Below are 22,016 nucleotides of genomic sequence, written 5' to 3'. Positions count from 1 at the left end.
TTGAACCGCCAGCCTTCTGGTTAGCAGTCAAGTGACTTAGCCACTATGCTACCAGAGCTCCCACTGAGTGAAGAGTAGCTAAAGCAAATGGAAGGAATGACAAGATAAAAGAGCTGAAGAGAAGATTTCAAAGAGCAGCTCGAGCAGATAAAGCAAATTACTATAATGAAATGTGCAAAGACCTGGAGTTAGACACCAAAAAGGAAGAACACACCCGGCATTTCTCAAGCTGAAAGAACTAAGGAAAAAAATGAAGCCTCGAATTGCAATACTGAAAGATTCTATGGGCAAAATATTGAACAATGCAGGAAGCATAAAAAGAAGATGGAAGGAATACACAGAATCACTGTACCAAAAAGAACTGGTCGATGTTCATCCATTTCAGGAGGTGGCATATGATCAAGAATCCATGGTATTGAAGGAAGAAGTCGAAGCTGCACTGAAGGAAGTGGCAAAGAACAAGGCTCAGGAATTGACGGAATAACCACTGAGATGTTTCAACAAACGGATGCCCCGCTGGAGGCACTCACTTGGTTATGCTGAGAGATTTGGAAAACAGCTACCTGGCCAACTGACTGGAAGAGATCCGTATTTGTACCCATTCCAAAGAAAGATGATGATCCCACACAGTGTGGAAATTATCAAATAATATCATTAATATCATATGCAAGTAAAATCTTACTGAAGATAATTAAAAACGGTTGCTGCAGTATATTGACATAGAACGTCGAGAAAAGCAAGCTGTTTACAGAAAAGGATGTGGAATGAGGGATATTGTGATAGTTGGAGTTGTGTGTCAACTTGGCTGGATCACAATTCTTTGTGGTTTAAGGAGTTGTGATGTGGACTATTCCCATGATAGGATCAGATGTATATGTTTTGAGCAGCCAATCCGTTGAAAGGGAGTTTCCCTAGGGGTATGGCCTGCTTCCAATATATTTATGGACATCCTGGGAAAAGAGACACTCTTCTGTGGATCGGGACCCTGTTGTGCTGCCTACAACTGTCCATGAGCCAACAATACACCATTCAGCCTGCAGATCTTGGATTCGTCATTTGTTGGAGTCAACAGCTGGTATACTGCCTGCCAATCTTGAGCTCGTTAGCCCCTGCAGCTGCGTGAGTTGGGAAAAGCCTCCAGCTTGATGTTTGATCCAAGAAGTTGGGACTTGCCAGCTTCTATAAGTGTGTGAGCCATTTTCCTAAAATAAATTTTTCTTTCTCTATACGTATGCAGTGTAGTAAATTACTTAGTATGGCTTTTCTACCCATAAATCATTATAAACTCAGTCGTGGAATGAGCAACTGAGGAGCTCCTGATAGTAAATGTTATCCACCTGGGTTATTTTTGTTGGGCGTGGCACAACGCAATGTTATGGGAGGCTCACTCTCTCTCAGGTGCTTAGAGTTCTGATGCTATGATTGGCTAGTTTGGCCACTCTGCCAGGCTCAAAAGGAGGCCTCCTAGAGGCAGAACTCTCTCTCTGACTGCTGGTTGAGGAAGATGTGCTGCTGAAAGAGACACGGGCTCCTGAGACACATGTTACTGGGAAAGACACGCAAGAGACATGCATTGCTGAGTAAGACACCGAGGGACCAGCACTACTGGGAAAGAGACTGGGAGAGACTGCTGGCTGAGGGACGGTGGGCTGGGAGAGAGACTGAGCATTTTTCCTGAACTTGAATTGTAGCCTGTGGTGCTTCCCTAATAAACCCCATAATCTGTGAGCTCTGTGTGGCCACTGAAGCTAATTATCGAACCCAGGAGAGAGGTGGTGGGTGCTTTGGGAGGAATGGTTAGAGAAAGGGCTGGAGGGAGGCAGCATGTCTGGCCTTGCAGGAATAGGCCTTGGGCTATTGATGGTGATTCTGTCTTCCTTTTGTGGGATTAGAGGAGGTCAGAACATGTGGCCTCCCTGCCGTTTTTGCAACATATATATAAGCTTTATTGGTTTTGCTTCTCTAGAGAACCCAGCCTAACACAGATATCATTGCTGATGTGAGATGTATTTGGTTCAAAGCAAAGAATACCAGAAAGATGTTTATTTGTGTTTTATTGACTATGCAAAAACATTTGATTGTGTGGATCATAACAAACTATGGATAACATTGAGAAGAATGGGAATTGCAGAACACTTGATTGTACTCATGAGGAACCTGTGTATAGACCAGGGACTGTCGTTCAAACTGGAAAAGGGAACACTGCATGGTTTAAAAATCAAGAAGGGAGTGCATCAGGGTTGTATCCTTTCACCATACTTGTTCAATCTGTATGCTGAGCAGATAATCCAAGAAGCTGGACTATATGAAGAAGAACATGGCATCAGGATTGGAGGCAGAATCATTAACAACCTGTGATGTGCTGATGACACAACTTTGCTTGCTTAAAGTGAGGATGACTTGAAGCATTTACTGATGAAGATTGAAGAATACAGTCTGCAGTATGGATTACATACTGCAATTCAAGGCTTAAAATCCTCACCACTGTGCCTATAAGCAGCATCACGATAAATGGAGAAAAGATTGAAGTTGTCAAAGACTTTACATTGCTTGGTTCTACAATCTATGGCAATGTAAGCAGCAGTCAGGATATCAGACGACGTGTAGCACTGGTAAATCAGCTGCAAAAGACCTCTTTCAAATGCTGAGGAGCAAGGATGTCTCCTTGAGGACTAAGGTATGCCTGACACAAGTCATGGTATTTTCAGTTGCCTCATATGTATGTGAGAGCTGGACAATGAATAGGAAAATCGAAGAAGAGTTGATGCTTTTGAGTTGTGGTGCTAGTGAAGAATGCTGAAAGTACCATGGACTGCTACAAGAGCTAACAGGTGTGTCCTGGAGGAAGTGCAACTGGAATGCTACTTGGAGGCGAGAATGGCCAGACTTCGTCTCATCTACTTTGGTCATGTTGTCAGAAGGGACCATTCCTTGGAGAAGGATGTTATGCTTGGTAAGGTGGAAGGTCGGCAAAAGAGGGGAAGGCTCTCAACGAGGTGGATTGACACAGTGGCTGCGGTGATGGGCTCAAGTATAGCAAGGATCGTGGAAGTGGCGCTGGACTGGGCGGTGTTTCATTCTGCTATGTATAGGGTTGCTATGAGTCGGAGATGACTTGACGGCACCTAACAACAACAGCAACAAGTTTTCTTCAACCATGGCTATTATTTTATCCTTTTCTTCACTCTCCATGCATTTACTTCAATTATTTGCTTAACTTCTTTTATTTAATAACTACAACGCACTGTGGTTGGCACTTGGAAAAAAGATTAATGAGACAGCTCCTTCCTTCAGGTAACATATAACCTCTAATAAGAGAGTTTTAAGTACAGACATAAGAATAATTAAAATACTATTCTTTAAATTGTTGATTAATCAGAAAGAATAATAAAAATAAGTGTAATAATACGATTGAATTTTTCTAAAAATATATATGACTATGTGTTTGTCTATATGTAGAAAAAATTGGACACTGCCGGCAATGGTGTGGGATTAGAGACTAAGGAAAGAGCTTGTTGTTGTTAGGAGCCGTCCAGTCTGTTCCGACTCATAGTGACCCTGTATGCACAGAACAGGACACTGCCCAGTCCTGCATCATCCACAATCACTGGTATGCTTGAGCTCACTGTTGCAGCAACTGTGTCAGTCTAACTCATTGAGTGTCTAACTTGTTTTGCTGAGCATCTGCTTTACCAAGGATGTCCCTTCTCCAGGGACTGGTCCCCTCTGACAACATGTTCAAAGTCCCCGAGACAAAGTTTTGCCATCATCTCTTCTAAGGGGCATTCTGGTGGTACTTCTTTCGAGATAGAAAGACAGATTCGTTTGTTCTTCTTGCAGTCCGTGGTACACCACTCAATATTCTTTGCCAACACCATAATTCAAAGGCATTGATTCCTCTTTGGTCTTCCTTATTCATTGTTCAAGTTTTGCATGCATGTGAGGTGATTGAAAATACCATGGCTTGGGTCAAGGCACACCTTCATCCTCAAAGTGACATCTTCGTTTTTTAACACTTCTTTCTGCCATCTTAATGGAACTCCATTTTTTAACACTTTAAAGAGGTGTTTTGAAGCAGCTTTGCCCAATGCAATATGTTGTTTGATTTCTTGACTGCTGCTTCCATGGGTATTGATTGTAGATCCAAGGAAAAGGAAATCCTTGACAACTTCAATATTTTCTGTATTTATCATGATGTTGCTTAGTGGTCCATACTGAAGGCTGTAGTATTTGATCTTTATTAGTAAGTATTTCAAGTTCTTTTTATTTTCACTAAGCAGGGTTGTACCATATGCATATTGCAGGTTGTTAATGATGCTGTGTTTTTCTTAGTAGTCCAGCTTCTTGGATTATTTGCTCAGCATACAGATTAGTATACAGATCGAACAGTGACTCTTTAGGACAGAGTAAAACTGTCCCATAGGGTTTCCAAGGCTGTAAATCTTTATAGAAGAAGGCTGCCTCATCTTTCTCCTGTGGAGTAACTTGTGAGTTCGAACCTCAGACCTTTTGGTTAGCAGCCAAAGCCTTTAACCACTATGCCACCCGAGCTCCTTAAGTATATAGAAACCAAAGATTATTGCTGGTTACCAGAGGTAGGAGGGAGTGGGGAAAGGGGAAGCTTAGCTTAGGGGACAATGAGTTTATGTTAATGGTGGTGGAATAACTTGGAGGATAGTGAGAATGGATGCACACCTTGAAGAATGTAATCAATGCCAATGAATTATACAAGTAGAAATTGCAGAATTGGCATATGTTTTGTTGTGTACATTTTCACCATAATTTTTTTTAAAAAGGACTACGAAAAAAAGTCAAGAGAATTTGTTGAAACAGTTTCTGCAATGAGTTTCTTTGCTTTAGTTATATCACTCCTTAATTTCTCTAAAGCTCCAAAAAATCTCTAAAGAAAAAACAGAAACTGAAATCTAAAGCTCAGTTTATCTGGGTTTTATTATATAGTAAACAATTTTGTTTTCACTCCCTAATAATATGGTGATATTCAAAATAAGGAAAGGGTAGGTAAAAGGAGGCAGCATACAACACATACAATGAACAAGAAAAGAGAACCATTAACAATGAACACTAGCCCTTCATTTAAAATTTACTCACATAATCTCTGACCAAGACATGATGCTAAGAGGAAACACGCAATGAGCCCACCAAAATGCTAGAAGATCCTGGCTTTCACTTGCCTCCTTGTTCTCTTAAAACATTTTCAGGCAAAACTGCTCGATCTCTCAGGGTTTGCCTTGATTACTGTGACTCACTTATTTATTTATTTTGGTGAAAATGTACAAAACAAAACATACACCCATTCAATAATTTTTACATGTTCAGTTCATTGACAATGGTCACCATTCTCCGTATCTCTGCTCGTATTGTTTCACCACTATTAACTTAGACTCTTTACCTTTTAAAGCTCTTGTTTGTATCATAGAGTGACTGTTGTTCATTTAAGAAGCCCTAGTGAAGAAGTGGGTAAGCACTCAACTGCTAACCAAAAGGCTAGTTGAACCCCCAGAGGCTCCTGGGAAAAAGATTACACCCTTGGAAATCCTATGGGGCAATTTTACTTTGTTCTATAGGTCACTATGAGTTGGAATTAACTCAGTGGCAGTGAGTTTGGTTTTTCATTGTCCATTTAATCTCATATAGATAATTCTTTAAAAAAGTGCAGTGCTCAAGTTGAACATTCTTCATTAAAGGAGCTAAATTGTTGGTTAGTCATGATTCACACTCAACCGCCAAATAAAAGGTTCTGATCTAGTTCAGCACCCCAACTATTTTTCAGCAACAGTAACTTTGTTAATGCTCAATGGATTCGACTCATAGAGACCTTTCCTTGGGTTTCCAAGGTGGTATCTCTACAGAAGTAGACTGCCCAATCTTCCTTCCGAGAAGTGGCTGGTGGGTTTGAACGCCAGCATTCTGGTTAGTAGTCAAATGGTTCAGGCACTACGGCACCAGAGCTCACTAATGTTCAATAGTTTTAATTATATCTTTTTCTTTTAACGTAGACTATTTTCTAATGTATTATTTTCAGTAAGAATTTTATATGCAATTAAGTGATTTAGTGCACACATTACAGTAATGTTAAGTTTTTCTCCATTCATAGTATCAGCATATCTAACACTGTTTCCATTCCTTACAATATTTTCTGGTCTTTGGTTGGGCCTAATTTTCCATGTATGAGAGTGTTCACATCAAATCAAGCTGTTTAAATAGGACCGCAATATTATTGTCTGAGCATTTATAATTACATTTATTTAAACTCATGTTAATCATTCACTGAAGTATAACTTTTTCTACTTAATGGTTAGAAAAAGTAAATATTGCTCTCTTGAAGGTTTTAGAATACCAATTTATAGCCTACAAATCAATTTTTTACATGACTACTAACTTTGGTATTCAGGCTATAGAAACTGTCTTTGCCAACTCTTATCCACAAGCAATTTTCATCATTCTTTTCAATTTGATTAAAACCATGTATAAGGATACTAATTTTAACTTGTTTAATCTCCATTTCCTATACTTTATTAGAGATGTCTTAGATCCTAGAATTAACTACTTTACTTAACTCTAAATGATATTTCCAAGGGCACATATGATTCAGCATTAACGGGACACTGAAATTTTAGGAGAATTAAAATTAAAATCATAGAGCCAATAAAAAACCCCATGGTGAACATATGAATCAGGGGATAAATGGTTCATAGATTTTGTGAAGGAATAAAACATGTAGATAGTTTTTGTCTTATTAAATAGGCAAGTGAAGTCACCTTTACTGTCTGTTGGGACACTATCAACGTAAGTAGCTGTAAATTAGAGTCTGTAAATTGATCTTTTTCATTGAAGTTAGTAGCTGATTCGTATCATTAAGCCTTGCTAGCTTGGATTCCTGCAGATCAAATTTGAATTTTGGCTCTGAGTTAACAGCTACGTAACCTCAGGCAAAATGTTTCTGGGCCTCAGTTTTATCAGATGTAAAATGGGAAAAATAACAACTCCCTTATTAATGGGAGATTTAAATACAATATAAAAAGTACCTAGTAGTTTCTGAGGGAGCTCTGGTAGCATAGCGCCTAAGGCACTTGACTGCTAACCAGAAGGCTGGCCGTTCAAATCCACCAACCACTCCTTGGAAGGAAGATGGGGCAATCTACTTCCATAGTGATACTGCCTCAGAAACCCAAGGAGGGGTCGCTATGAGTCGGGTCTGCCTCGATGGCACATAACAACAACAACAGTAGTTTCTGATACTACAGGAGATGTGCAATAAAATATTCTTCTTCTTATAATAATTATTAAGAATAGTATTATTGATTGTCTAAAAATTATCTGTAAATAGTTGTCTCAGTCCTCCACTTTGCTTTAAGAATTAAGAATCTGTCTTTTCTCTTCCACTCTTCTGGTTTTTTTTTTTTTTTTTAATGTGGGAGCACAGAGAGATGGTGGATGGTAGAAAATAACACTTAAAAAAAACCCCTTTCTTTCTGTCCTTCATTGACTGAAAAATTTAAGTTAGTATTTTCACTACAAGACTTAGCAAAAATTAGTTTTGGTATGTTGTTTTCTTGTAGTTGAATTTCTCAATTTTCACAAGAGTGCTAAAAAATTCCTTTATTTCATTAAAAAAAAAAAAATTCAGGTGACCCCTTGAAGATTTTGCTTCCATCTAAGGAAAACTGGAGCAATAGGCAACATCATGATGAACAGAGAAAAGATTGAAGTTGTCAAGGATTTCCTTTTACTTGGATCCACTCTCAACGCCCATGGAAGCAGTAGTGAGAAAATCAAATGCAAATCAAATGCCATATTGTATTGGGCAGATCTACTGAAAAGACTTCTTTAAAATGTTAAAAAGCAAAGCTATCACCTTGAGGACTTATGTGTGCCATGGTATTTTCAATCGCCGTTCATGCAAAAGCTGAACAATAAATAGGGAATATTGAAGAAGAATTGCTGTCTTTGAGTTATAATGTTGACAAAGACTATTAACTGCACGTGCACTGCCAGAAGAACTAACACATCTTGGAAGAAGTACAGCACAATTCTCCTTGTAAGTGAGGATAGTGAGACTTTGTCTTATTTACTTTGGACGTCAGGATGCACCAGCCTCTGAAGAAGGATATTATGCTTGGTAAAGAAGAAGGTCAGCAAAAAGAGGAAGACCCTCAGATAGACAGACTGACACAGTGGCGGCCATGATGGAGAGGCTGGGGCAGGACCAGCCAGTGTTTCTTGGTGTCATACAGAGGGTCGCTATGAGTTGGAACCTATCCAAAGGCACCTAGAAACAACCAAATCAAGCTAAAAAGGTCCCTGCCAGTATTTTCATTTCAAAATAGTACACTTAATCTTCATACTATTGGTAAGAGTTTGGACAGAAGAAGGGGCATAAAAGTGACATTTGGTCCAACATTGCAGCCTTCCTGATGTCCCAGAAAGCAGTTGCAACAGTCTGTTGGCAAAGAGGGCTTATCTGTTAATCTTATGAATGGTGACTTTTTCACAATTGTTTTTGCAGTTTTAACACTAAATTCTGGTTAAGAATTTTGTTGGAGCCTTTATTCAGAGTACTACATAAAGATGGTTGTTTTATTTTCTTTCATTTTAAAATATAAAATATCTCTTTACCATCTTATTTTATTTCCTTTTTAATTATGGAAATTGTCATAATGCACAAAAATAGAAAGAATAACACAATATACCTTGAAGAACATACCACCTAGCTTTAACCATCATCACCATTCTGCAGCAAGAATTTTTTTTTTTTTTTAAGCTTGACCTGTTTCTCTTGGCTCTTTTAAATTTTTTAAAAAAATTTTATTGTGGTGCAAAATACATAACAAAAATTTTGCATTGTAACCATTTTTAAGTGCATAATTAAGTGGAATGAATGTTGTGAAACCATTACCACTATTTCCAAATTTGCTATCGCCCCAGACAAAACTCAGTACCTCGTAAGCACTACCCCTCCATCCCTCTTTCCTCCCAGCCTGATAACCACTGTTGTCTCTATGCACGTGTCTAGTCTAGATATTTCATATAAATGGTATTATGCAATATTTGTCCTTTTGTGTCTGACTCACTTCACTTAGCGTAATGTCAAGATTGGTTTCGAATGGTAAAATTTTTAATGGACAGAGGCATAGATAATTGATTTGCATGTTCTGAAAAGACTATATGATGTTTACACCAGAGAATGTGTCCAGATGTTTGTCTGCAGTCCACTTCTATTTAATTGCAGCTTTAAATTCTTTCTGAGACAAGGAAGATCTTCCTTAAATAGAAAATAATCCATTTAATTATTTATTGAATACCTAACATAAGCCCAGTATTGTGTAAGCTTTTCTGAGGAGATGGTAGCAAGAGTAGTAAGACAAAATTCCTCAAAAAAGTGGAAAATTAGGGAAGAAATGCAGTCTCATCCCAGGCTTAGGAACAAGTTGAAGTGGCCTTGACCAAGATTAGGGTTTCCCAACATTTCTTGTCCTAAGAGCCTCTTTCACATATTAAGAAATCTTTTGAGCCCCTCAGGAATTTAAAGTCATTTCATCATTTGTGTGTGGTATACAAAAAATACGGACATATATTTTATTTCATATAAGTACATTTTTAAAAAGATTACCTTGTAAAGTTTTTTAAAAAGGAATTCAAAATATTCATATAATAAATTATGAATTTATGAAAAATGTAAATATTTGCATTTGCCCATTTAATAAATAATACATGTTATTTAAGTTATTTTATTAATAAAAACAAAGAATTTTATGGTAAATTTTTAAATGAAGACTGTGTTTGATTTTAAGACATATTTAAAATTCAAAGTGAAATTTATACATTCAGTGGTATGTACATCTGGTAAACCCACGTCTTTCTGTATGAGAGAGAACACTAGGTAAAACAGAGATGAATTTTTAAAAATTTATTTTAAATGTTACATATTTATTTCATGAGCATTAGAAAATACTGGTTTTTCATTTATAGTGGGATCTAAACATTCCTTTTAAAATACAATTTTAAAAGAAAAATATTTTACTAAATAATAGTACATGTGGTAACTTGAATATAAAAAAACTTTGTGAAATATGAGGTTATGGCATCAAAAATGTATAAAAATTGCCTTTGCAACATTTTGTTTGAATTCTTGAAGTTTGCTTTAAAAAAGGATATGTTTTAAATAAAGTTTAATGTTTTGTTTGTAAATGACTATATAAGAGAGAGATGGAAGCTCTGGTGGTCTAGTGCCTAAGGCACTTGACTGCTAACCAGAAGGTTGGTGGTTCAAACCCACCAGCCACTCCTCGGAAGGAAGGTTGGGCAATCTACTGTAGTGATACCACCTTGGAAACCCAAGGAGGGGTTGCTATGAGTCGGATCTGACTCCACGGAAGTGAGTTTGGTTTTGGTTTATATAAGAGAGATTGTTTGGGGCAGCTCTTTCAAGTATTTCACAAATAATGCAAAGTCAGCTGGGACAGACAGTCTTGATTCCCAAAATGTGAAAAGCCAAACTAGATATAATCACCAATATTATTTTCCCTTGAAACATTTTGAAAAACATCCTTGAGAGGTTCTAAATGAATTTTTGTTTTTGATTAAATTATGTAATTTTTTTTAAAATTTTATTTTGATTTGGGTGAAGATTTACAGAGTAAATTCACTTTTCATACAGCAGTTCACATATACTTTGTCTCATGTCATTGACCAAAATTTACAATGCAACAGCTCCCCTCCCACTTCCTCCCCATAGTTACCTCTTCCCAGTGTCCATCCCTCCATACTCTTCTGCGCCCTGAGCTGTCTCCCTGTGCATAAGCAGCCCTTCCTTCTAAATGAATTTTGAGATTGTGTAATTTACAGATCTGATGAAAACTTTCTTGAGGTAAATTTGTGAAATTTTTACCATTTTTCTGCCCCTCATTAATTGCTAATATTTCAATATTCTTTATGCCTCATGTCTTCAAACAGTATTTTATTGTGGGCATAAATCAATCATTTTCAATGGGGACATGTGACAATGTCTAGAGACATTTCTAGTTGTCACAGCCTGGGAAGGGGTGTGTTGAAATGCTACTCTCTTCTAGTAGGCAGAGGCTAGGGATCCCACTAACGTTCTACAGTGCACAGGAAAGCCCTCCCATAACTAAGAACTATCTGGCTCAAAACGCCAATAGTGCTGAGCTTCACAAATTTTGGTATAAAGTAAACATCTATAGCTATGAAAAAATAACAACTTAAATTCATGAAATGGTCAAAACTATCATGGAAGCTGCCTGTATTCAGTGAAGTAATAAACTGAATGAGTTACCATCTCATGAGCAAACTCATCTCCTCCAATCTTTGAGCACACTTACTCAACCCCAAATCAAGCCCAACCCATTGCCATTGAGTCAATTCTGACTTATATCAACCCTATAGGACAGAGAAGAACTGCCCCATAGTATTTCCAAGGCTGGTAACCCTTATGGAAGCAAACAGCCACATATTTCTTCCAGAGTTCATGGTGGGTCCAAACCATCAACTTTTTGGTTAACAGCCAAGCATTTTAACCACTGTGCCACCAGGGCTCCTTGCATGTTTAGTTGGAGGCTTTCAAATGCTTCATTTTAAGGGTAGAATCTACAAATTTGAATTATTATGCATATTTATTGATTTTAGAATAGAATGAAAACATACGCTATTATTGCCTTTACTAATGTGAGTCTCTTGACACTTTCATGGACACCTGAGACTTTGCTGATCTGAGGAATGAGAATGTGGCCCAGATAGACCACAGTCCATCTCTGGGATTTAAAAAACTAAACTTGGGAGATAGCAATCTTTCCTTTACAAAGGAGAGAATGATGACATCAACCCACACGAAGTAATGGAGAGGATACCAAGTCAGAAAATTACTCCTTTTTGCTTATGCCACCCTGCATTAGGTTCTATCACTCACAACCAAAAGAGTCCTAATACACCAACAGATTAGTATTTGAAAATTAACCATAAGGCAATGAAATATAAGGATTGAACTTGAGATTGGCTCTTTAACTACAAAATTTAAGACAGAAATCCTAAACTACTGATTCAACAGACATTTATACCTAGCATGTACCAAATACCGCACTGGCTGTTGGGAACATAAGGAGAAATGAGAGAGAATTCTCTCCTTTCAAGCAATTCTCAGTCTAGTTGGGAAGATGGAAAAGTACTATATAGTATGAGGAAGCAAGCATACCTTATTATGGGAGCCCACAGGATGGGCACTTAACCCCAAAGGCTCAAGAACAGCTTGGAGGTAGTGACTACCTGAATTTTGAAGGACATCAGACGGGCAATGCAAAGGGCATTTCAGCTGAATAAAGCGAGTGGAGAGAGAGAGTGCATCACGGGGGACCGTGGGGCCCAAAGTGAAGGCATTAGTGCTAAAGATGAGAAAGTGGCCAGGGAGGAGGCCAGATAGGAGGTTGAGGGTTGCCTCAAGACAACCTAGGTGAAAAAGCAGGACTTTATCCTTAAAGTTTTGGGGGAGCCATTAATGGAGTTTATGCAGGGGAGTGACATGATGTATGTTAGAAATATCACTCTGGTGGCATAGTGCCTAAGGCATTTGACTGCTAACCAAAAGGCTGGCAGTTCAAACCCAGCAGCCACTCCTCGGAAGGAAGGTTGGGCAATCTACTTCCCTAGAGATAATGCCTCAGAAACCCAAGGAGGGGTCGCTATGAGTCAGAACCGACTCCATGGCAGTGAGTTTGGTGGTTTTAGTTTGAATAGGTACTAACAAGGATTGTTGCAAAGATTACCGATAATATTTAAAACCATGATTAAACCAATTGCCATTGAATTGATTCCGACCCATGGTAACTTTATGTCTGTCAGAGTAGAACTGTGCACCACAGGGTTTTCAATGGCTGAGTTTTTTGGTAGTAGATTACCAGGCCTGTCTTCTGAAGAGCCTCTATGTGGACTTGAACCTTTAACTTTTCAACTAGCAGCCGAGCACATTAGCTGTTTTCATTATTCGGAGACTCCGAAAGCATGATTCTGGGGCTTAAACACAGCCAAGTCAGATTATGAGTCCTCACTCTGTTCCAAGTGCTGCGCAACATCTATCATCACAGGGAATTTTTACCTGAGGCTCAGATTCATTTTAAGGTAAGTCACCAGATCTACAATCCAATTGAATCTAAATTACGGGTCAGTTTCAGGACCCTCTGAACCTTTCAGGTTTCTTCCAAACTAGGATATTTCAGACTGAGATGGAGTTTTCAAAGTTATCCTAGAACTAAAAAGACCTCAATAGCCACGAAAAAATCTTTTTAATATCTGAAGTTTGGGGAATAAGGTAGTCATTCGGAAGGAAGGTTGGGCAATCCTATTTCCGTAGTGATACTGCCTCGGAAACCCAAGGAGGGGTCGCTATGAGTCAGGTTTGACTCGATGGCACATAACAACAACAACAACATAATTACCCATGGATTTAGTTTTACATTAGTCAACAAATGCCCTTTGACTAAAAACTAATGTGAAAGAATGCTTTTTTGGAGTTACATGGTGGCACAGTAAGGAAGAGAGACTTCATTGCAACATAAAATATCAATTTACTCTTTTTCTATGTTAAAGAAAGGACAAGGGAGAGGACAAGCAGGGAAAAACGGGTTCACCTCAGGCTACCAAACCATTGCAAAATTTCTCTCTGGTGCTGTAAGTCACTGGGTTACACAGTGTATTTCACTTTCTGACTGATTTCAAGGGACCCCTTACACCATTTAGTTAGGTTTACAATTTAGAAATATTAAGAGATTGAAGAAATTATTTGGAAAACATAGCAAATTAAAAATGTAATCCCTCAATTTAAAGCAATAACATTTACCTCACTTTTGGAAAGTGCAAATTTTGTATTAAAGGCAAAAGTTATCTTGAATTAGAGGAATTGAAAAACATTTGAAAATATATCATTTTGTCAGCTACATTTACAATTAATATTTATTTGGTATTTAAAATCATTTTTATTTACTTTCATTTTATATGCAATTTTTAAGGCTTTAAATAAATGACAAACATTTTTAAATGAAAATTGTAATTGTTAATGTTTTTCCAGGAAACCAAAAATTTTTCAGCAATTTGGAATATTTTTCTTTATAAAAAGGTTAAACATATATGTTTGTATTTGCATAGAAAACTTTAAAAGGAACGTATGAGAAATAATTAATAGTCCTTTGAAGTTCGGTTTGACAAGATGCAGAGGGGAAGAGAGTTTTAACTTTTTTACTTTATATCCTTTGGTACAATCTGATTTTTTAAAAAATTTACATGACCATGTATTGTTTTAATGATTTATAAAAACTACATAAAAGGAATTATTTTTCTAACTTACATATATGTAGTCTTAATAGCTGTTAAATAACTATATGCTTTCTCCCATTAAGGTCTTATTTTGCCAAATCAAAGTATATTCACACATTAAGAATACGTTCTGTATACAACTCTATTCAAAGATATGCAAGTGAACTTGTAAAAAAATGCTATCTGTTTACTATGAAGGTAGACATGACTGAAACCATGGAATAAGTATACATGTGTAATAATCCAGAAAGTTCAAAAAGAAAAGGAAGGTTAGCAGGTATTTTTGCAAGTGAAAAATTTAGTTATGGAGGAATTTTCTGTTTCTCTACATTTTTATATTTCTATATATTTAACATTTGATTGTCAAAAATTTATTTCTCCTACCACAGTCTCTATTAATAAGTGTTTTTTTTTTTTTTTAATTTTCAGAATATAACAGGTGTTCAGAGTAATTTACTTTTCCCAAGTAATCTACTTGGCTTTAAAAATTAAACCTGCTTCCAGATATTGGCAGCCTCAATAGGAAACTAAATCTCTAGAAAATTCCTGAAAGATGATTCCTCTTTAAAGTTTGTAAATTAAGGCATTTAACATTTAATTATGTGGTTATTTATAAACCCCATCTTCACAACAGCTGCAGTTTACTCCATAACCTCTGGTAAGTTATTTAACCTTACTAAGCTTCAGTTTCGCCATCTTTAGAATGGGAATAATAACAGGATCTAATTCCTCAGGTTTTCGTGAGGATTAAATGCGATAGTGCGTGTAAATGCTTCATGTGGCCTCAGCTCCTATTTGGCTTGCATTTTCATTACTGTTTTAATAATCTTAACATTTACCAACATAAACTTTGGGTTTTGAAATATACTGTTTTGAAATGCTTACTAAAGCATGTTTTTCCCTATTTTTATATTACTTGTTTAATTTCTACTTCAAGAAAAATTAATCTTATCTTTTCTGCAATGTAATAAAATAAAACCAACTGGGAAGGACATTTATTTCAATTCCTGTATAGAATATGTATCAGTTAGGTAAACTTTATTTAGTTTATTACAAACTAAGTACCACTAAAAATAGCAATACTAATAACAAATACACATTGGAACTGCTCTTGCCTTAACATAATTCTGAAACAATTGCCTGTTAATATAGAAGGATTTCAACAATTGACTTTGTAAAGTGCTGGTTTTCCACAAAATGAAAGTATACTCATATTCACACACTCTTGTGGATAACTATGGATTTCAAAATACAAATTAAACCTGTGGCATTAATATATTAATATTAGTTTCTATAAATAAAACATACATTCCTCTAAATATGAATTTTTGAATTTGAAATGTGAAGATGGAAGTCATGCCTTGGTCTAAAATTAGGGGAGTTGATTATAATAAAAAGAAGGTGATTTAAACAGAAGGCAAATTTCTGATTCTTTCTAACTCATTCTCCTTACATTATGAAGCTACGGTAGGAAACCAGCTATACAGTACCTTGATAAGGTTGTGTCCCACGGCGTAGACAGCTGCTACCTTCCCCTTCTCTCCAGGGGCGTGCATACCTGTACCATACCCATGCCAAGCAACTAGATATGGGTTGTGAATTGTAATCCAGTATTTGACACGGTCCCCAAACATCTGGAAACAGTATGTGGCATAGTCATTGAAGATACCTATGATGCTTTCATTTTTCCAACCCCCATATTTTTCTTGTAATGCCAGAGGCAAATCCCAATGGTATAAAGTAACTACAGGTTCAATGTTTCTGAGCACTAGAGCGTCAAGAAGAGAATTATAGTACTGGAGACCCTTTGCGTTGGCAACTGCTACTATTCCATCAGGGAAAAGCCTTGGCCAGGAAATTGAAAATTGATAAAAAGAAACTCCTAAAAAATCCAGGGCCAATAAGTCTTTTTCCAGAAAAATGTAACTGTCACTGGAACCATCCATGCTGTTGACATTTTCCAGGTGTGCATGGATGAACTGATCCCATATAGAGGGTCCTTTTCCATCCTTCTCCCAACTCCCTTCCACCTGAAATGCTCCAGTCCCAACACCCCAGAAAAAGTTTTTAGGAAAAGTGTCATAGAGAAACAGCTGACTTTCGTTTACCGGACTGAAATGAGGATTTTTAGACCATATAGCTCTTCCGTCTCCAGAGAATCCCATAACAGCTCGTAGAAGAACAAATGCTGACAGGATGACAGATCTTTGTAGTCCCCCGTTGGGCATTGTTTTCCTGTAGCGTGTGCTTCTTTCATCAGTGCTGAGGGAAACCCATTCATTCCCTGGAGATTCTGCCGCACAGCCTGGCTTCAGTTGCCACTAACTGCTGGACTGTCTTATCAACGCCTCAGTAAAAGCTTGTGATTGTAAAGCTCTGTCAATGATTAGCCTGAACTGTGAGACTTAGGATGGGTCATGGAGAGCAACGTAATTTGAGGGAGGTGGCCCTATTACAGTCACCAGCATGTTTAGTTCTCTCTCGCAGATGGAAAATTAGATGAAAATGCATTGGTGACAGTAGTTTGAATGTGTGATTAAAACACATACAAAACCAGATTCAAATGGAATAAAAGTGACATATTTTCTGTGCAGCATTCCCTAGTGACCCAAGTCTTTTCTGAGTGTTTTGGATAAGGTTCATACCTATTCTATTTCTGTAGTTTTTACGTAGTAAATATTATTTCATATTGCAGAAAAAAAATCTTGTGTACAGGTACATTACATTTTTATACATCAATAATAAAGACGTAGAAACAATAAAATACTAACAAAAGTTATAATACATGTAAGAATAATCTTAGCAGTAAATATGTGACCTGTTTTGAAAAAATTATACAAATATATTGATAGATTTGAAAGAACACTTGAATGAAGAAGTATAGCATTTCCTGAATGGAAACACTGAGTACTTTCCAATTTAATTTACAAATTTTAGCTCAAAAAACTATTAAGAATAGGTGATAATTACTAAAACTACCCCAAAACCCAATCTGAAGAAGAAAACAGTGAAAGCATAAAATACATTCAGATACTAAAACATAAGAAAACACACAACATGATTCTGAAATAAGAAGAAACAGAAAGAAATCCTGCACAGAATTTAGAGTCTCCCAATAACCTTTTAAAAATTAAAGTTTTAATAATTGAGATGTCACATATTAATGAGAGGCAAAACAAACAAACAAAACCCACTACCATGAACTTGATTCCAACCCATAGTGACCCTGAAGGATAGAGAGAACTGTCTTATAAGGTTTCCAAGGCTGAAATCTTTGCCTAAGCAGATTGCCACATCTTTCTCCCACAGAGCAGCTGGGGTTGGAATCACTGAGCTTTCAGTTAGCAGCTGAGCTCTTAACCACTGCACTACCAGGGATCCTTCATGAAAGGGAGAGCAGTTATATTTTAGTCTCCAGACTGAGTTTAAATATTGCTGTGAGACACGGGACAAATTATTTAACCTCCTGAACCTCAAACCAAAAAAAAAAAAAAAACCCAACCAAACTCACTACCATCAAGTCAATTCCAACTCATAGTGACCCTATAGAATAAAGTAGTACTGCCCTATAGGATTTCCAAGGCAGTAAATCTTTTATGGAAGCAGACTGCCTCATCTTTCTCCCATGGAGCAGCTGTGGGTTTGAACTGCCAGGATTTTGGTTAGCAGCCAAATGCCTTAACTACAGCACCACTTCAGTTTCCTCTTATGTATGAAAAGGTATGATAATAGTATTTATGTCATGGAGAAACTGTACTAAAGACAATAGTGAAAAATAAATAACTGATAAAATACAAATTGAGATGTTTCAACAAAGGTATGCAGTGCTGGAAGTGCTCACTCATCTATGCCAAGAAATTTGAAAGACAGCTACTTGACCAACTGACTGGAAGAGACCCATAATTGTAACCTCACAATTGGACTAATAAGTAACATCATGATAAACAGCGAAAATATTGAAGATATTAAGGATTTCATTTTACTTGAATCCATAATCAACACCCATGGAAGCAGCAGAGAAGAAATCAAATGACATACTGCATTCAGTAACTTTGCTGCAAAAGAGCTCACTTAATAATAAAGCTCACTTTAAAACTCACTTTTAAGTGCTAAAAAGCAAAGATGTCACTTTGAGGAGGAAGGTGTGCCTGACCCAAGGCCATGGTATTTTCAATCACCACATATGCGTGCGAAAGCTGGACAATGAAAAAGGAAGACTGAAGAAGAATAGAGGCATTTGAATTATGGTATCGGTGAAGAATATTGGACTACCAGAAGAATGAACCAATCTGTCTTGGAAGAAGTATAACCAGGATGTTCCTTGGAAGTGAAGGTGGTGAGATTTAATCTCACATAATGTGGGCATGTTATCAGGAGGGACCAGTCTCTGGAGAAGGACATCATTCTTGGTAAATTAGAGGATTGGTGAAAAACAGGAAGATCCTCAATAAGATAGATTGACACACTGGCTGCAATAACGGTCTCAGACATGGGCACAATTGTGAGGATGGCTGGGGACTGGGTAGTGTTTCATTCTTTTGTACCCAGGATGGCTATGAGTCAGAACCAACTCAATGGCACCTAACAACAACAGCTTCATGGATTATTGTATTAAATAAATTAGCACATATAAAGCATGCACAAGACATTGGCAGATAGTACGTGTTCAATAAATATTATTTTTATTTTTAATCTGAAAGAGAAAGATTATTAAGTGGTATTAGGATGCAGCATAAAAGACACTTTGGTCTGGCTCCTGGCTACATTTTTGGTTTCATTTCTCATCAGTTCAGTACACGTAGCACCCCTCTTTACAACAATAATATATCCACCACCTGTCTGTTAGTTTGTTGTTGCTATGATGTAGGAAGCAGTGGCACTGTCTTTCAAACACCAACAGGTTCATCCATAGTGGTCAGGTTTCAGAAGAGTCTTCAGACTAAGACAGACTAGGAAGAAAGGCAATGGAAACCTTATGGATCACAACAGAATACTGTCTGACTCGCTTGCTTTGGATACGTCATCAGGAGGGATCAATTGCTAGAGAGGACACTGTATTAAATGGTGAAGTAGAGGGCCAGCCATGGCAAAGGAAATCCTCAATGAGATGGATGGGCACAAAAGCTGCAACAACGTACTTGAACATGTCAACAATCAATCAGTCATTAGATGAGGCAAGACTTGGCAACATTTTGTTCTGATGTACAGAAGTCATGAATTGGAGTCGACTCAATGCACCTGAAAACAACAAATGTCCTGCTCACCTGTATCCTTGTATCTTGTATGTTGTGCTTGCTGCATGCTGTGGTTCCTTTTCATGTCAACCTGTTTTTCAAAACCCAGGTACTTCCTCTGGGAAGCCCCTTCCTAATCCCTGGTTTGATTAGATAGCTTTCATCTGTGTTTTCATGGCAGTCCATGCTTTTTCTATTTTCACACTTATCACACAACAAATTTTTATCTATAGCCTCTGTTCATTTGAAGCTCTTAAAAAAATTTAAAGCAGTGTCCATGTCTTTTTGGTTCTCTGTTGAACATCTGGGCCTAGCATAGGACTTGGCGTATTGTTGTTGTTGTTAGTTGCCATTGAGTCACTCCAATTTATGACGATCAAAAGATTGATGCTTTGAACCCACCAGCTGCTCTGCAGGAGGAAGATGTGGCACTCTGCTTTTGTAAAGATTTACAACCTTGAAAACCCTATAGGGGAGTTCTACTGTCCTAAAGGGTCACTATGAGTCAGAGTCGATTCAATGGCAGTGGGTTTCATTTTTTTGGTTTTGCTTTTTATGTATAACAGAATGAAACATTGCATGGCCCCACACCATCCTTACAATCTTTGGTATATTGGAGCCCATTGTTGCAGCCAATCTTACTTTTGCTGACCTTCTAGTTACCAAACATTATATTGTTTTCTATTGATTGGCCTTTCCTGATGATGTGTCCAAATAAGCAAGAAGTTTCACCATCCATGTTTCTAAGGAGGCTTCTGGCTGGACTTCCTCCAAGATTTTTTCATCCTTCTGGAAGCTCATGGTGTATTCAATATTCTTTGACAACACACAATTCAAATGCATCAGTTTTACTTTAATCTTCCTTTTCCATTGCTCACCTTTCACACACATAAGGCAATTGAAAGACCATTGCTTAGGTCAGGCTACTTTAGCCATCAAAGTTAACTCTTTCCTTTTTAACACTTTAAAGAGAGTTTTGCGGCAGATTTTCCCAACGTAGTACATTATTATTTGATTTACATTATTTGATTTGACTGCTGCTTCCATGGCATTGATTGTTGATCCAAGTAGAGTGAAATCCTTGATAACTTCAATTTCTTTGCCATTTATCATGATGTTGCTTATTGGTCTATTTGTAAGGATTTTTGTTTTCTTTATATTGCATGTAGTAGTCACTGAACAGGGAGTATCAGGGTGGTACAAATAGTGAATGAGCTTGGCTGCTAACTGCAAGGTTGGTGCTCGAGGCCACCCGGACATGTCTCAGAAGAAAGGTCTGGCTATCTACTGAAAATCAGCCATTAAAAACCCTATGGAGCACGGGTAGAGTTCTACTCTGACACATATGGGGTTGCCACGAATCAGAATCAACTCCATGAAAACTGATCAAAACAATCCAGTGGTCTCTCCTTATCCAAGGTGGTTACATTCCAAGACCTCCAGTGGATGCCTGAAATCTCAAATAGTCCCAAACCCTGTATACACTATGTTTTGTCTTATACTTACATACCTATGAAAGGGTGTCATTTATAAATTAGGCACAATAAGAGATCAACAAAAATAACTAATGGTTGGGTAGAATATACAGCATGGATTAGCTGGACAGCAGGATGATTCACACCTGGTGTGGGACAGAGTAGTGGCACAATATCTCATCACTGTCATTTAATATTTTCTGACCATGGTTGACCACAGGTAACTGAAACCATGGAAAGCAACACTGAAGATAAGGACTCCTGGACTCCTGATGGTACAGTGGTTAAGGGCTCAGCTGCTAACCAAAAGGTCGGCAGTTCAAATCCACCAGCTTCTAGGCAGGAGAAAGATGTGGCAGTCTGCTTCCTTAAACATTTACAGCCTTAGAAACCCTATGGAGCAGTTCTGCTCTGCCCTGCAGGGTCATTGTGAGTCGGAATTGACTGAATGGCAACTGGCTGTCAGTGGCAACTGTAGTACACTATGTATTCTTCTATCTGTGTATTATTACATGTCCTGAAGTTGTTTGTGTCCTCCTCTAGATTATACGAGTCTCTCTTATCTAAATTTGTGTCTTCACTTAGCGGATGTTGTTGCTGTTAGTTGCCATCAGTCAACTCTGACTCACAGCCAACCCACACGTGCAGAATAGAACTGCTTCATGGGCCTTTCAAGGCTGTGAGCTTTCAGAAGCAGCTCACCAGGTAAGTGGTTTCTAACTGCCAACTTCCTGGCTAGTAGTTGAGTGGTTTAACTGTTTGCACCACCCAGGGATCCTTCACTCAAAAGAGTAAATGCTTAATAATTTTTCTATTGAATGAACAGGGTTAGGACAATTAATTAACCATTTATACAAATAGATTTTTTAAAGTAGTAATTTATTTGTTGTTGTCAGGTGTCTTTGAATGGATGACTCATAGCGACCCCATGTGACATAGGGTTTCCTAGGCTGCAATATTTATGGATTAC

The 22,016-nt window shown here is 37.6% G+C and overlaps 1 protein-coding gene across 1 annotated transcript in view; it reads right to left on the bottom strand.

Annotated features, from left to right (window-relative positions):
• Positions 1–16,646, bottom strand: part of KLB (klotho beta) — a 39,057-nt gene extending 22,411 nt beyond the window's left edge. The window contains exon 1 of the mRNA XM_007947136.2: positions 15,828–16,646. Coding sequence (XP_007945327.1) covers positions 15,828–16,565 — 738 coding nt within the window. The 5' untranslated portion in view covers positions 16,566–16,646. The remainder of the gene's footprint in view (positions 1–15,827) is intronic.
• Between the last annotated feature and the right edge of the window lie 5,370 nt (positions 16,647–22,016).

This window comes from Orycteropus afer, unplaced genomic scaffold (assembly GCF_000298275.1).
Source record: "Orycteropus afer afer isolate SDZICR_OR568_19922 unplaced genomic scaffold, OryAfe1.0 scaffold00176, whole genome shotgun sequence".
NCBI lineage: Eukaryota > Metazoa > Chordata > Mammalia > Tubulidentata > Orycteropodidae > Orycteropus > Orycteropus afer.
Note: the sequence above shows the minus strand (reverse complement) of the source record. Positions and strands in the feature narration are given on the sequence as shown.